This window comes from Acanthochromis polyacanthus, chromosome 17, assembly GCF_021347895.1.
Source record: "Acanthochromis polyacanthus isolate Apoly-LR-REF ecotype Palm Island chromosome 17, KAUST_Apoly_ChrSc, whole genome shotgun sequence".
NCBI classification, from domain to species: domain Eukaryota; kingdom Metazoa; phylum Chordata; class Actinopteri; family Pomacentridae; genus Acanthochromis; species Acanthochromis polyacanthus.
The window spans coordinates 8700186-8715807 of NC_067129.1; the positions used below are offsets into that span (position 1 = coordinate 8700186).

Sequence of the window (15622 nt, forward strand, 5' to 3'; positions counted from 1 at the left end):
TCAATGTACTGGCTGTGAACACAAATTAAACCAGAGACCAAAATCTGGAAATCCAGTGAACGACTGTGGAAACAAAGAAGCTTTTCAGAAACCATCTGCAGACAGACGGTATCATCGATGTGGAAACGGGTGAGCAGAGTCGACTGACTGACCCAGGTTCAGTGTGGCGTCTGTAGATGCTGCCTCCAAACAGCTGCTGAGGGCAGATGGGCTAACAGAGAGCGAGTTAATGAATGAATATCCGAGTCGGCTACTTTCTGAGTCCTTCTAAAAATAAGTAAGAAGAGTGTTGAACATGAACACGTATAGCTAGTTTTTTTTTTTTTAATTCCCTGGTGCTGAATCAACAGCAACGTTCCACAGTCAGCCTCAGGAGATGATCTCAGCCCTGTAAATGTTTTTCTTTTTCTAATGATGCTGCTCTTCTTTTCCTTGTGCTCTTTTTCTTCTGTTCACCGCATTATTATTCATATTAGATTCTGCAGTGACGATTACTCAGCATTATGTGGTATCTTACTTCGAGATGTGCTGTTAGTCTTCGTGGCTGCAGCTTTTCTGTAGCTGCTATCTTAACCAGCTCACCCACTCCTTTAGCTTTTACAGTGAAACCTGCTCATGCCCTGTCAAAGCAGCACAGCATCGTGTTTGTTGGTCGGAGACACTTACTACTGTATGTAGCTGCATCTCTCGACCAAGACCAATAAATCAGTCAGGCTGAAGTACTATATCTGCCAGTGGTAACTTTATTGCAGATACATTGACAGGAGTGTATATGATGGGCAATAACTAACAAGAACCTGCAGCACAGAAACGGTGGCTTCATCTCATATTTTGTCCATCTGACAAGTTGACTTTTCGACTGTGAAATGTTGTCCTCCATGTGCATCTTAATCATAGATGGATGGATTAATGGAGATGAAGAGAAGCAGAGAAAAGTCTGTTGTCGCTGCACGACAGGTGAGGTAGACAAAGAGATGCCCCTCCTCCTGAAATGTGACGAATACAATTATGTAAGAAAGGAATATTGCAAGAAACAGAGTTAGGTTTTCAAAGAGAAGCAACATGCCGACTGTACAATCCATGACTGCATGTGCCAAGGTGAAGGACACATTATTAAAGCGTCACTGAATAGGACAAGAATCCTAGCTTATTATACATATGGCTTTTCTTCTTTTTTGCCATTCTCTAGTTCTCTTTCATGGTCTGATTAATATTTTTTCATTCCACTTGATGAATGTTTTTTTTCTTCCCCTCATTTTTTACAAGTTCATCTTCTTTGATGCTTTGGCAGCATTGTTGACCTGATATTCTTGCCAATGAAGTGAACTGAATTGGAATAACGAGCAAAGCAGTCCCTTTCAACCCCCAAATAATCAGAATAAGATAAAATTAGATTAATTTACCTAAAAGCAGACATTGAATCAAAATATATAGACATCATAGATAGCCACGGCATCATAATGGTAGATGCTGCCTCCAAACAGCTGCTGAGGGCAGATGGGCTAACAGAGAGCGACTTAATGAATGAATATGTGAGTCGGCTACTTTCTGAATCCTTCTAAAAATACGTGAAGTACCCTCGTCGGTACCATCTGATAGCTATCACATCTAGGATCTACGAAACTATTGTCTCGCATACAACTCTGCACTTTAACTTTATACTTTTGCACCCTGTTTTTGTCATTTAAATGCACTTTAAATATATTGTAATTGGTTTGAATATAGTCTTTCTCGTTATACTTTCGCATTTTGATAATTGTACTGTAAACCAACAACGCTGCACACATATTTGTAAATATTTTAATATTGATTTTGTTTTGCTTTGTTAATGTAATGTGTTTTATATGCATTGTTTTAAATAAGGAATGTTTGTTTTTTATGAACCAAGGACTACAGATGGAAATTAGCATGATGCTAAATCTGGTGCAGCCATCTTTTTAATGTAACTGCACGCTGTCCTTTTTCAAATAAACTTGAAAGAAAGAAATGGTGCGTATGACAGCAGATCTAAAGGAGCCTTGTCTTGAACACACTGTCGGGGCCGTGCACTGTAGTCCTCTATGTTGAGCGGCTTGTTTAGCGTCACCCTCTCCACGACCGACTGCAGGGGCTCCTCAGCAGCCTTCTGTATCAGCTCCTTCAGTTTCCTAAAGTTGCTTTTTCTGCTGCTGCTGCCCCAACAGATGGCTGCAAAGAAAGTTGCACTGGCAACAACAGATTGGTAGAAGAGATGCAACGTTCTGCTGCACACACTGAAGGATCCAGGCTTCCTGAAGAAGTACAGCCTGCTCTGTCTCTTCCTGTAGTGAGCCTCAGTGTCACATCTCCTGCCCAGTCTGTTGTCCAGGTATCTGTAGTCCTCCATCACCTCCATCCTCTCCTCCCAGGATGCAAATAGTGTTCAGCTTAGCGGTCTGAGGTGTACAACGTGAAGAGGAACAGTGCAGTCGCTTGTGCTGGTTACTGTAATCAAATCTGTATCCAGATTGCTTGTTTAAGGAAAAAGCCTATAAGTCTATTCGGTGCAACCGCACGATCTAATGCTGCCTCGTTTTCTCCAAATACGAAGCTTATAATGTGAAAGTTTTGTCATGTTCCAAGATGTCTTAATTCAACTGTATGTTTATGACTATGCAGAAATATACTCAGATGTGTTTCTCCTATTCTTACATCTCATTTTTGAATATGTCGATACACAAAACATTAGAAACACCTACAGAAACATGTGGTTGATGTATCTGGTTAATGTTCATCTAAACTAAACACTGCTATCTTTATTAAGGTAGAATTTATGGCTGCTGTTAAGTTGCATTAGATTACCTAATAATGCTGTCATCTCTTTGAACTAACATTATGTAAACCAGGAACAATAATCAGTATATACCAGAATTAATGCTATTTTAAAGGTAAAAGGTGGCCATGTGTTATTTTCATTGAACTATTTGTTTACTCCATTTTGTAAAAAGCACCGCACTGTCTATCAGGTAAACACATTTTTCTTAACTATTATTGCTCTGGTGCTGTTTTTTGTGTTGTTTATGATGTTATTTATGTTTATTATCCTTCAAATTATTGTGAGATATCACGTTCATCGCAGATATGTCGTTGTAGCTGTAAATCTCTGCAAGCTTTGCAAATATTCAGAAACTATATCAGCTCAACGCTGAACTTGCATACTTCAAATAGCTGCTCTGAGGCCAGTTTTGGTTAACGCTGGCGCACACAGACACGCACATACCTGTTGCTTGCTGGTTCTGCTTGGCTGGTTTGTCATCGCATTAAAATTCTTGGCAGAAATAAAAGCCTTGAACGTCTGATAGTGGAAATCAAACAAATGCCCACTACAATGAACAATAGCTACTTAAAGAGGGAACAATGCGAGAAATAATAAATATGATGCTGAAGTCGAGCGAGACAGAGCAGATAGGAAGGGAGACAAAGGAAGACCGAGGTTAAGCTCAGGGCTTTATCAGATTTTGCTCCTGGCGATGTGTGCTATTGTTCGTTCACTCCAGCGTTGGTTTATTTGTTCTTTCTCTGTTGTGTTGCAGCCCAGCGTCAGTGGGATGGAGCCTCCCTTTGGGGACGCCTTTCAGAACTACTCGTTTGCTGACCAGGCCCTGACCAGCACTGAGCTGCTCGCTACCAGCTCTGACCCAGATTTCATGTACGAGCTGGTGAGTGTCTGAACGTGCACACACACACACACACACATTCCCACACACACACACACACATGCAGATTTTGCTGCATTTGTGAGGACCTTCATCGACATAACACATTCCCTTTCCTCTTACTCTAACCACCACAACTAATTGTCTAATCCTGACCTAATTCTACTCGTAAAATCAAGTCTTCATCCTCAAATTGATCTTTAAAGTCGTGAGAACCTGCCTAAAGGTTACACAAATGTCCTCACAACAGTGGTTCTGAGTAGGGCTGCACAATATATTGCTTCAGATTCGACATTTCAGTATAGGAAGTGAAGCCAATCAGCTCAAACACATCTTGCTGCAACTTTTTTTTTTTTACTAAAAAAAAAAAAGAAAACTCACACAGCTCTTATTTTCCGTGACTAATCTACAAGAGAAGTCTGTTTTAGAGAACACGATTTCTACTAATTCAACGGTGCTTGGATGCAGTGAGTTCTTTTTTTTTTTTTTTAAACTTTACTCACAAGACACAGAGTTTGTTGACATGCAGGCTTCTCACGTGCACAGAAACAAAATGAAAGAAACACTGGAAAAGAAGATTTGGTTGTAACCAAGACATATTTTCGCTACAGGAAGGTAGATGTTGATCAGAAACGGGGACTGCAGTGTCCAGACAACATGGCTAATTAGTTTGACCATTTAAATTGGCACCACAAAGCTCTGTATGATGACTGTAAAGCTACATCTGAATGCCATCCAAAGTAAATAAAAAAAAAAAAACCTGTTCTGGATGCCACCGTAAGAGAAAGGTGTCACATGTGATTTAACGTGTTTTAAAGTGCACTCATCTATAAACTCACTCAAATCATTCTGGAATGATCAGTGCTTTCTAAACTGAGTTATTAGAGTTGTCTCGTGGAAATTCCTTTTTTGTTTTTTTTTTTTGCACAGAATAACAAAATATCACAATGTCAGTTTTTTCCGATATCGTGCAGCCGTGCAGTAGTTGTGTGTCAAAGTTGGCCCTCTCAAAGATAGCAAACCAAGCGCACATACAGCCATCGGTCTTTTCTAACCGTCCTTTGAACTCCTCTTCTTTTCACATCAGTCACAGCTGCTCACGCTGAGCTGCCACCGAGTTACATGTGAACCAAGGATCCAAGTTTAAAGGTCAACAGCCAAAACTCAGCATCCTCCTCTGTCACACATACAGTCGGCTTCCCAGGTTGTGCAGTGGTTCTTTTGCTGCTGCAAACTGCTAGTATTGCTTTCAAGGATTTTTATTTTTAAAGATTGTCGTGCTCGATACGATCTACATCAAACTGCAGTCTGTCATCCAAAGTTATTCTGAGCTTCCTGATGGTTGTTCCCCACTTCAGCAGCATCTGTCTGCTCTCAGAGTATCAGCTGTTGCTTACTTGCACTCTGCTTTTGTCTTCATTTGTGTGCAAAGCCAAAATAAAAAGAGCAAATCCTTAGTTGTTGGTACAAACTAATCCTCTCAAAGAACCTTGCTGTGTGTGTCAGATAGAAAGAGACACCGATACTGAAGCCACAGCAGTGTCAGACATGGAGGGGAGGCTGCATCCTACTACAGCTATAGCACAAGAAGAAAGAAAACAGCTATAGGATCATGTTAGTGTGCGGAACTAGATCTGGACCTCCTCCATGGTATCTGGGCAGCGAGCGAGGTTTAAACGTTGCAGGGTGGAACCGTACAAGGCAGCCACAGTGAGCTGTTCGATAAAGAGCCACAGAAGACAGACTCCTAACGTGGTTTGTGAGATTCAGCACACCTCCGGCGCGTCATCAAGGTAAACGTCTTGTTTTACCTCGCCATGCTGTGCAGTGGAAAAACACTACGCCGTGCCAGCGTGGCTTGAGCGGTCACAGCTGCTCAAGGGTCAGCCCGGCGTCCCCACCCATATCAAACACCAATATTAGGTTACACGGCAGGCAGCGCACAACATTCACCAAATGCCATACGGAATACTAATTCAGAATAGAGGCACAGAAATGCGTAGTTTTTGTTTATTACGTAGCAAGCACATGCTTTGCCTGAACTTTGCAGCAATTACAATGAAATTCAAATTGAAAGGCTGGTAGGAAATGAACGCAAAACACAAAGCATTTGGCCTTGCTGGAATAGTTAAACAGAATGAAGCCATCGTTCATGCCATTAGTAACGTCTGTTTTTCCTGCTGTATTCAAAATCTCCACAGGGACGGCATCAGGCCTTTTTTATGGCAATAATTACATGTAAATGCATAATATCGAGGGTAGAAGTAAGTGGAAAGCCCCTTGCATCGCTCATATATTGAGTCATTGAACCCTTTTTTTCTAGGTTTTAGTTTGTGCATTAACTCTCCGAACCCCAAAATGTTTCTGGGTGGGTTTTTTTAGCTCTTGCCGCATTTTTACTTGCTGTTGGCTTTTCTATGGAAACAACACAACCATGGCTAGAAGTAGAAGTTTTTTTTGTGGAGTATCAACACAGATATAATGGCATGCATCATAAATTTTAATAAGGAAAGTTTTACTCATTTTCCAAATATTGGAAAAGTAAGTCAACATAATACATTTTTTCTACATGCCCACAAGTCTTACCAGTACAGGAGAAAAATGTGGTGCCTCTACATACTATCGGCATTTCATTCTCTTACATTTTTGAGTTGTTTTCTTCCTCCTTCCGTCTAAACACGGCCTCCGGTTCAACCGAGTTCAGCTGAAAAGTCCCTAACTTTTTCTCAAGTGACTGCTGGCCACAGATGAGTCAGTCAGGGCTTCTCGTTTCTGTCAAGGAGTGCAGAATTTTTAGTTTTTTGCAGAATCTGGCAATTGCAACTGCTTCATTCTTTTTCTTTGCTATTTTTTAAAGGAGGAGTTCAGAAAAAAAGGGATTTTGATGAAATATCACAATTTTAAACTTTGACTTTGGTTGTTTTTCCTGACAACGCAAAATATGAGTAATCAAAACCTGTTTGAAAGCTGAAAATCCAACTGTTCCTTTCTTTTTCTCTTCACTTAGTTCCTGTTATGAAAGCTATAACTGTAAATTACAGACTCATTGACACTTTTCGGACTTCAGAAGGTTGAGTAAGATCATGTATCTGATCTTTTAACATTTTTTTTTTTACTATTTCCAATCATTTGCTTGACAAAAAAGACTTCTAATTCTGTCACCTTTTGCGGGGATGCTTAGTCATAGTAATGCTAGTTGTGAGAATCTTGAAAACTGTAAATAAACATTGGCAAGTGGTCAGCTCAGCTTCCAGCGTGGCATTTGAAACACAGCGACTCGTGTCTAATTGTTTAGCGACCGTGTGACATTTGCCAGACTCACAGGCAGGTGATGTGAAGCAGCTTTAAACAGAAAGCTCTCCTGTCACCAATCATGCTGTCAGCTGCAGGTGTCTACCTCGATTTACCGTCCGCTGTAGACTAAACAGCAGTGATTCACCGCCGCGCTCTCAGTTTCTTGCGTCACAGTAACACATTAACGGGATGATGGTGTGTTGGGTGGCCTTTCATTTTCTCCCATCCTTTGGGTTAGTTTTTCATTTGGGGTGACCGTCCTTTAAGCCTTTAAACATTTCTCCTCACGATTCTCAACGTACTCTACAGAAGGGTTGTTTTTTTTTTTTTTCAAGCACCTTGAACAAATTGCTACGGTTCTTCAGTGGATTTAGACCGTCTGATGGTCTTCTGTCTCGTCATGTAATCCCAGACTGATGATGTTGAGATCAGGGCTCTGAGGGGGCCACACCATCTGTTGCACGGCTCCATGTCCTTGTTTTTGTCCTGCAGATATTTTTTTTTTTGTATCATATTGGCAGTATGTTTGGGAATGCTGAAGAATGAATTTGTTGTTAATCAGTTATTTTCTCGCTGGTATTACATAATGGCTGAGATCCAAAACATGTGATGTGTCTTAAACTGTCACACGGATTCAAGATTCAAGAACTTTATTGTCATACACACAGTAGAAACACAGTGGTTACCCTGAGTGATGAAATTGTTTTGCGAACTCCTTTCACACAACTGAAACAAATAAAATGACATAAGATGAAAAATGAAATAAAAAAAAACAAAAAACTAAATGAGATAAATAATACTTGCAAATAAAATCTGTGTGCAAATGTTGGCAGCATGGCACTGTTTATAGTAGAAACAGGCCGAGTATTGTGCATTTTTCCAGTAATCGGTATTGGTGTTTTTACTAGCAGAATATGGATAAATTAAATACGCTGCTTAAAGTCTGATGCTCACCATCTCTCTCAATGTCTCAAGCAGAGACTTCAAAAACTAAACAAGTAACACAAGCTGCTGCCACAAACGAGAAAATTAGCTTCCCTCACCGTAGCTAAAGCTACGCTAACGGCTAGCAGCTACGTTAGAAGGCAGCCGCAAATCAGCATGAATCTGAAAAACAATAGTTAATAATACTTTAAGGTATGGAACTTAGTGGGCAGTGAAAGTGATAAATCAGTGAAGGACTATGAAAATGGAGAACAGCTGACATAACTGCAGAAGACAAGCTAATCAATCTCAGTTGATCCCACATAAACAGAGGACAGTGTCCTAATTTAATCACTCCTGTTTCTACTTTACATATTCAGTTATAGTCACTGTTATTTTCAAAGAAGTCTAGTTATGAATGACAGGTTCTCTGTGGTCTCAAACATTGCATTTCGTGTATATCAGTTTCAAATATTGGCTACCAGCATTTCTTGATTACCAGTAACTGGCATCGGCTCTTAGAACCCATACCAGTCGATCCCTCGTTTGTAGTCCATGAGTTAAAGGATAAAACTTGTATCTTGTTTTTTTTTTTTTATAGAGGGTTTGTTTTAATCATTTTTAAACAAACCTTCATTTTTGATGGTAAAGTTAGTATATTATGCAGTTTTCTTTCATTCTAGTCACTTGTTTATTCCGTATCTTTGCTGACTTTCTTCTGCTACTCAGATATATCTCCCAATCTTACATAACCTGAAAGTTTAGTTATGCGCTGCACAACAGCTTCAGGTTGCTGCAATCAGTTTCTCAGCGAACACAAGAGCTCAGGAGTGCAGCCTAAACTGGAACATCTTCTGACCCACCACCTTCGTATTTTTTTTTTTTGCTCTTCTCTCCAGGACAGAGACATGACCCACCGGCAGAGCCCCTGCGGCGACAGCATCGTGGGGGTCGGGGACGGAGGCAAGGAGGTGGAGGGTTGCGTGGATCAGCTCATGGGTCTGGGCGAGTGCGAGACGGTCTGCAGCAGCTCAGCGTTCGAACAGTGGGACTCCTACTGGGAAGACCTCACCAGGTATCGGATTATTTATTTATTTGTCGCAGCGTATTTTTAGATCAGGCTTAATAAGAACCAGCAAGCAATTAAGACGTATGACACGCTGAGGAATTTAATGGCTCATTAATGATGATGAACGAATAAAATCGTGCTTGGTTTTTCACCTCTCCGCGAACTTTCTTACTTGTGTTGCCGAAGTTGTGGTTCCAACATTCCCTGAGAATTGATTGTGCAGAAACTGGTGTGGTGTTTTTCTGCACAAAAGGTTGAATTTTGTGACCAGAGAAAAGCGAATTATTGAGTCTGAGAACGAAGCTGAAAAAAACGTTATGATGTATCCACTTGGAGAAGCTTAAAATGCTGCAGCTGAAACATATAAATGTACAAAATATATATGAATATTCAAATCACAGACAAAAACACAAAGCTGCAATGTATCGTTACTCTTTATTTTTTCAAATGTCGATGAAATTTCATGGGATTTGTTTATAGTAGAACAACAGCAGCGTCATTCTTCAAGGTCAGATGTGACACAAAGTTCTGCCTTTTATCAGAATGAGTTGAATTTTCTGCAACCACTGTGTGAATTATGAGTATTTCTGTCCTAGTTTACTTTTAAAATGTTTTTCATACTGGCAAAAATAATCTGAATTATCTGTTTGGCAGTTTTGTTGTGTATTTATACTGGTGTGCAGTTTCTAAGTTATACTTTCCTCCAACTTTCAGCTGTTTTTTGGGGGAAAAAAAACCCCAAGAATATATAAAACATAAAACTTTTTTTTTTTTTTTACAAATGAATGAAATAAAGAATAAATAAATGAAATGAAATGAACAATAATTAGACATATTGTCCACTATTAATGAGTTGCTGACTGTTTTAAAATTTTGTTTGAGTAATTCTTTATGAAAAAAGTCTAAATTATCTGATTGCAGCTTCTTAAACGTAGAATATTTTCTAGATTCATTCCTTATCTATTATAGTAAACTGAATATTTTGGAATTGTGGACTAAACAAATGATTTGAAAAGGTCACTTTAGTTTTGAGAAACACTGATTTTTATTTTTTTTTGGAACATTTTCTGACATTTTTATAAACCAAACAGCTCATCGATTAATCGAGGAAATAATCAACAAAATATTTAACAATCAAATTAGTCATTAGTTACAGGCCTATTAAATGTACAGTCATGACTAATCTGTAGTTTAGTCTGTAAGGTTATGTCTTTAACTGTTTGTTTTGCCCAATGAAGTTTAAATAAAGAATAAAACTTCAACAGGAAGTGAGAAGGTTCTAGTGTTTCTCTGGATTGTGTGAGCGTTCGATGATTCATATGACTGATTTTAACTGTAAACACTGAACAGAAGTGAAGTCAGTCTGTGAACATTTTGAGAGGTGGCAGGTGTTTATTGCCACTGACCTGTCATCATCAAGACAGCTCCTCTTGGTCTGACTTAGACGCCGTAGTGGACGGTTTGAAGCAGATCAAGGTTTTGCCTGGAGCCAGGGTGTGTTTTTAGAGGCTGGTACACAACAAAGCAGCCGGCTGCCGCAGTCTCCAGGGGTCTCAGATGATGCTCGCCTGTCCTGCAGCTACTCTGATGCACAAAATAGTTTGTGTTCTGTCTTCCCCGGTGTTGAGTGTCAGCTGAGGGCAAACAGCCATTGTGCCAGTTGTTGCAAGGTTGGGGGAATTTCCTGCTTCCAGGCCTGATTGAGGTCATTTTTAAGTGCAACAGGGGGAAGTGTTTTATGTTTTGGCTAATGAGTGAGTCATTCTTTAGTCCCATGCTGCTGTTTGGGTGCTCTTATTTGTTGCGACGCTCTGTAGAAATCTTATTCTGTTCTGCGGCACCTTTGGTTTTTACCAGACTGATGTTTTCTTCTTTTGAAGCTTCCTCAGACTAAATCAAACAAGTGTCTATGTTTAGAAAATTTAAACTTGGTATGATGTGGTATGCAGAAGTCTCACTTCCTTAATATCGTGGTTACTGTGACAGAAGCTGAAAAACTGAAATCAAAACAAATATGAACAGCTGTAAATTTGCTCTATATGCAAACTGAGGAACACAATAATTGTTCAGACTAGAACTGCTTTGGCATTAAGAAATTGCACTCATCCCTAATTGTGATTCCACATCATGAAGTTTAGGGTGTAGATGAAATTAACAGAACTGCTACGAAATATAACAGACAGACTGATTGCATACAGAGTGCGTGTAACTTTGTTAGCATATAAATACATGACCGAAGTAGGAATTATTTAAAACAGTGCTAGAAAAAATGAAAACCCAGATAGCAAACTATGGGTGAATCAATGTTGAATCTATGTTGAGACCTAACGTAGAAATTATACAGAAAGCGCAAGGTTGATAAAATGTTGAGTCAACGTTTGCTTTTCAACCATAAATCACTCTTTACCCAGATAGCAAAAGATGTTAAATCAATGCTGAATTAGGGTTAAGAAGGTTGAATTTTGGTTACGGTTGAAGACTGATGGTTGGATCAACGTTGATTCAACAACATTTTGTCAACATTGAAGTTTGTGTTTAAAAGATACCATTGAATCTACGTTGTATTTTTGGTTTAATTAAAATGTTTGACAGGTCAATGTTTAATTAATGTTGAATCTATGTTTGCAAACATGTAATCTATGTAAGCAAACGTTGACTCAACATTTTATCAACCTTGCGCTTTCTGTATAATTTCGACATTAGGTCTCAACATAGATTCAACATTGATTCACCCATAGTTTGCTATCTGGGAATAGTCCAGAGGAAAGTTCTAAATTTGTGTAATTTTCAGCTGTATTGGATCAAGCTGTCTTGTGGTTTAGTGTTTATGTTGTGTGACCAGTCCGGTTGCCTTCAGTGTGTAACTTTAATTCTCCGTCTGTTTCCTCTGAATCAGTCAGACTCTGGAGGTAACAGGTTTACATTTCACCCTGCAACGATCATTTACATTATTGATGACTCTGCTGAACACTTAATTGATTAATTAATAATTCATCTGCTCTATAAAATGGCAGAAAATTGTAAAAAAAAAAAAAGCCTGTCAGTTTCCCAGAGTCCAAGGTGACGTACTCACATGTCTCACCAACAGTCCAACGCACAAATATATTCACTTTACAATGATGTAAAGCAGCACTACTTGGGGATTTTTGCAGGGACAATTGTTGCTGACTACTTCTCTGTTGATGACTCATTTATTGTAATATTTGCAGCATGTTTCAATTTTAATGTTCAAGAGAAAACAGGATGGACGATACTCACTTGCACCAACAAACAATTTGCATACATTTGGAAGGGATTTGAATGACTGATATTATGATCAAACACTAAATGGTTTCACTTTAGGGTGGAACTTAATATAATAGGTAATATAATGACATATTACTGAAAGGTGTCCCTGCTGATGACCTGTCTCTTTATGTGCCACAGATATACACGGCTGGCCAGCTGTGACATCTGGGGCACCAAAGAGGTGGACTTCCTCGGTTTGGATGACTTCTCCAGCCCCTACCAGGATGAAGAAGTGATTGGTCGAACCCCGACGCTGGCTCAGCTCAACAGCGAGGATTCGCAGCCTGTGTGTGAGGCCCTCTACCCCCCCGCTGACCTGAGCCTGCCAGCCGCCCAGCCTCAGCCTCAGCCGCCCCAGCTCCCCTGTCACAGTAAGAGACTCCTTGTCCCCGGCCAAGGATCGGGACCCGGCTCTGTACGGCCTTCACCAAGTTCCACATCTTCTTCCCGTCCTTCCCGCAGCCTTCTCCCGGACTTTCCCGAAGGCTCCCAAAAAGCAACCAGGCCTGTCCCTTCCAGCACTGAGACTATGGCCAAGACCCAGAACCACCTCAGTCTCACGCAGGACCACGGCCCAGGTCAGATCAAGCCCCCGGGGCGAGGAACCAAAATGACGGCCCCGACTTCACACAGCTCTGACTTTGTACGGAAAGCTAAAGTCCGAGTGAGCACTGTCCAAAAAGCTCAAGCTGACATGCCTCCCCAGACAGACTTGGAGAGGTCAGATCCCCCTTTACCTCTTTCCCAGCCTCAAGATGAAAAGGCCTCCACTTCAGCAAGTGCCGCCCTGCTGGGACTTACCGGAGCTGCAGCCGGCGGCTCCGGCACCCTGTCGGGTTTTGAAAGGAGGCCGGAGGGGAGGGGCCTGAGAGAGATGCCAGTCGGCTGGTCTGCCACTGTGCCTCAGCTGGTTGAGGCGAGTCAGGTTCTGGAGGGCAGCACCTCTGGGCTGGTGAGCAGCGACAGCGTGGCGGGGGCCAGTGGCGGCGGTGGTGGTGGCGGCGGAGGCGGTGGCGGCGTTCTGGTTGTCGAGGGAACAGAGAAGAGCGAGGAGGAACACAACTACTCTCTGTTCCTGACCTGCAGCAGACTGGCCAGCAGAGCTCACTCCCAGCTAGAGGAGGATGAGGAGGAGGAGGATGAGGAGGAGGCAGAGGAGGAGGAAGGCGACGGGCTGGAGCTAGACGACGAAGACCACGATGAGGGTTTCGGCAGCGAGCACGAGCTGTCTGAGAATGAGGAGGAAGAGGAGGAAGAGGAGGAGGAGGAAGATGAAGACTATGAAGCAGACAAGGACGATGACATGAGTGACGCCTTCTCTGAGCCTGGTAATCACTCTTTATGTCAAAATCTGACAACTGCTTCTCACTATTACACTTATTCATTACTTAGCATGACCTGCTATAGTGTCTTTATTTCACCTTAGCTGTTCTTGTTTTCCTCCATGTTTTTTTTTTTTAATTTCTCCTCCTCCAGGCTGTGACGTGGAGCTGATGGAGGACATTAAAGGCCTGACAGCAGGAGTCTCCAGCCGGAAGAGAGGAAAGCGCCGCTACTTCTGGGAGTACAGCGAGCAGCTCACCCCCTCCAAACAGGAACGTATGCTGAAGCCGTCTGAGTGGGACCGACACACGCTGCCTAGCAACCTGTACCAGAAGAACGGGCCTCTCCATGGTACACACTCCCATATATAAACAGTATAGACACAGCTGTAGCATCGAGGCCTTGAAGGATTATTAATAGCAGCAATTATTTAAAAGATGTGTGAGAATATAGTCTGTCTCTTTCGTGGTACAAAACTGATCATATATGGCTTTGAGTGTCGTCTTTCAATAAAGCTGCGCCAGTTTGGATTTTGCACAACATGTTGCATTGACACAGGTCTGCACCTTCTTGAAAAACTGTGAAAATTAAAACTCATCAACCACTTTTACAACCATTTTTTATGCATTTGTACCCCTATTTAGTCCATCCTTTTGTTCATAACTGAATTACAGATTGGATGACTCATACTTCATTTTCATAGTGTAGTAATAGTCTAAAAAATGGGTAATCAGGAAGGATGGTCTAGCACACAGTGATTATTTACTTTATTAGTGGATCCCAACACCTGTTAAATGTGCTACACATCACCAAGAGTCAGTACAAGGAAAATGGCAGGTTATCTGAGCAGTAGGAACAGTTATAAGAACTCTAAAATTGTGAAAAACTTACATTATGTGGAAAAATTCATATAGATTTGATGTGTCTTTGTGACTGAAAAGTTTATGCAGAACATGTTTTGACTCATGGAGGTGCAAGGAAGTTTTCCATGGTTAATTTGTTCTCCAGATCACAGTGTTTATGAAACAGTTGGCTGGTTATTTGCCGTAATCCAGTGCGGGCGACGAAGCATTAAATTTGCTGTAAGAATGATTTCACTCTTTGACCGTCTCTTCTACAAAGGAAAATACATGCTGAAGAAGTCTCGCCGCACAGACGTGGAAGACCTGACTCCAAATCCACGCAAGCTCCTGCAGATCGGCACAGAACTTCGCAAACTAAACAAGGTGATCAGCGACTTGACCCCCGTGAGCGAGCTCCCACTGACTGCAAGACCTCGATCCCGCAAGGAGAAGAACAAGCTGGCGTCCAGGTAAAACATGCACGCATCACTATGGAGCCGTCTTACGCAAACTCACCAAAATCCACAGTTTAATCGCATAGAGCCAGAGTGTTGTTTGCAGTAAAGCTGTAGTCAGGGTTTGAAGGCCATCTCATTGAAGTCCTCTTTCCTGTTATTCATTAGTAACCTCCACTCATCTGTGTGTGTTATAGAGCTTGTCGTTTAAAAAAGAAGGCTCAGTATGAAGCAAACAAGGTGAAGCTTTGGGGACTCAGCACAGAGTACGGTAGGTTGTCCACGACAACACACACAGCTCTTAAAGCTCTACATCTGTGTTTCTCTCTCAAATCTATTTTTCTAAATCTATTGTAATGTTGATGATTGTTATTGTATTTTACGTGTGTCTGTTCCTAGTTTTGTCGCATTTAAACTTTGCTTCCCATTGATAAACATGATTCGATGTGATTTGTAGGATTTTTCTCAGTATTTTACGCCCCGCTTCTGCTCAAACACGTGTTTTCTTTCAGACCGACTGCTGTTTGTGATCAATGCCATCAAGGAGGAGATAGTGGTGCGAGTGGAGGACTCTTCTCCACGTTCAACCAACATGACTGACACTCTGGAGAGGCTCATCCAAGAGACGCTCGGTGAGAATTAAAGGAGACAACTGAGACATTTAAATCTGACCGGTCACTAATATCTTCATTCACTGTAAACAATCCAACATCTAATAGTTCAACTAGATAAAATATTAATACAATAAATATC

The 15622-nt window shown here is 41.2% G+C and overlaps 2 protein-coding genes across 3 annotated transcripts in view; one reads left to right on the top strand and one right to left on the bottom strand.

The window, feature by feature from the left end:
- The window catches only part of LOC110959222 (protein-tyrosine sulfotransferase 1-like), a 149811-nt gene that overhangs the window by 61768 nt on the left and 72421 nt on the right, over window positions 1–15622 (bottom strand). The window lies entirely within an intron of this gene.
- The window catches only part of crebrf (creb3 regulatory factor), a 35773-nt gene that overhangs the window by 9366 nt on the left and 10785 nt on the right, over window positions 1–15622 (top strand). Inside the window, exons 3-10 of one of the 2 annotated variants that reach the window (XM_022206008.2) lie at window positions 2184–2347; window positions 3552–3677; window positions 8792–8967; window positions 12388–13577; window positions 13726–13923; window positions 14695–14884; window positions 15067–15140; window positions 15382–15501. In XM_022206008.2, coding sequence (XP_022061700.2) covers window positions 2231–2347; window positions 3552–3677; window positions 8792–8967; window positions 12388–13577; window positions 13726–13923; window positions 14695–14884; window positions 15067–15140; window positions 15382–15501 — 2191 coding nt within the window. In that variant the 5' untranslated portion in view covers window positions 2184–2230. The remainder of the gene's footprint in view (window positions 1–2183; window positions 2348–3551; window positions 3678–8791; window positions 8968–12387; window positions 13578–13725; window positions 13924–14694; window positions 14885–15066; window positions 15141–15381; window positions 15502–15622) is intronic. The other variant, XM_022206009.2, reaches the window with a different exon arrangement.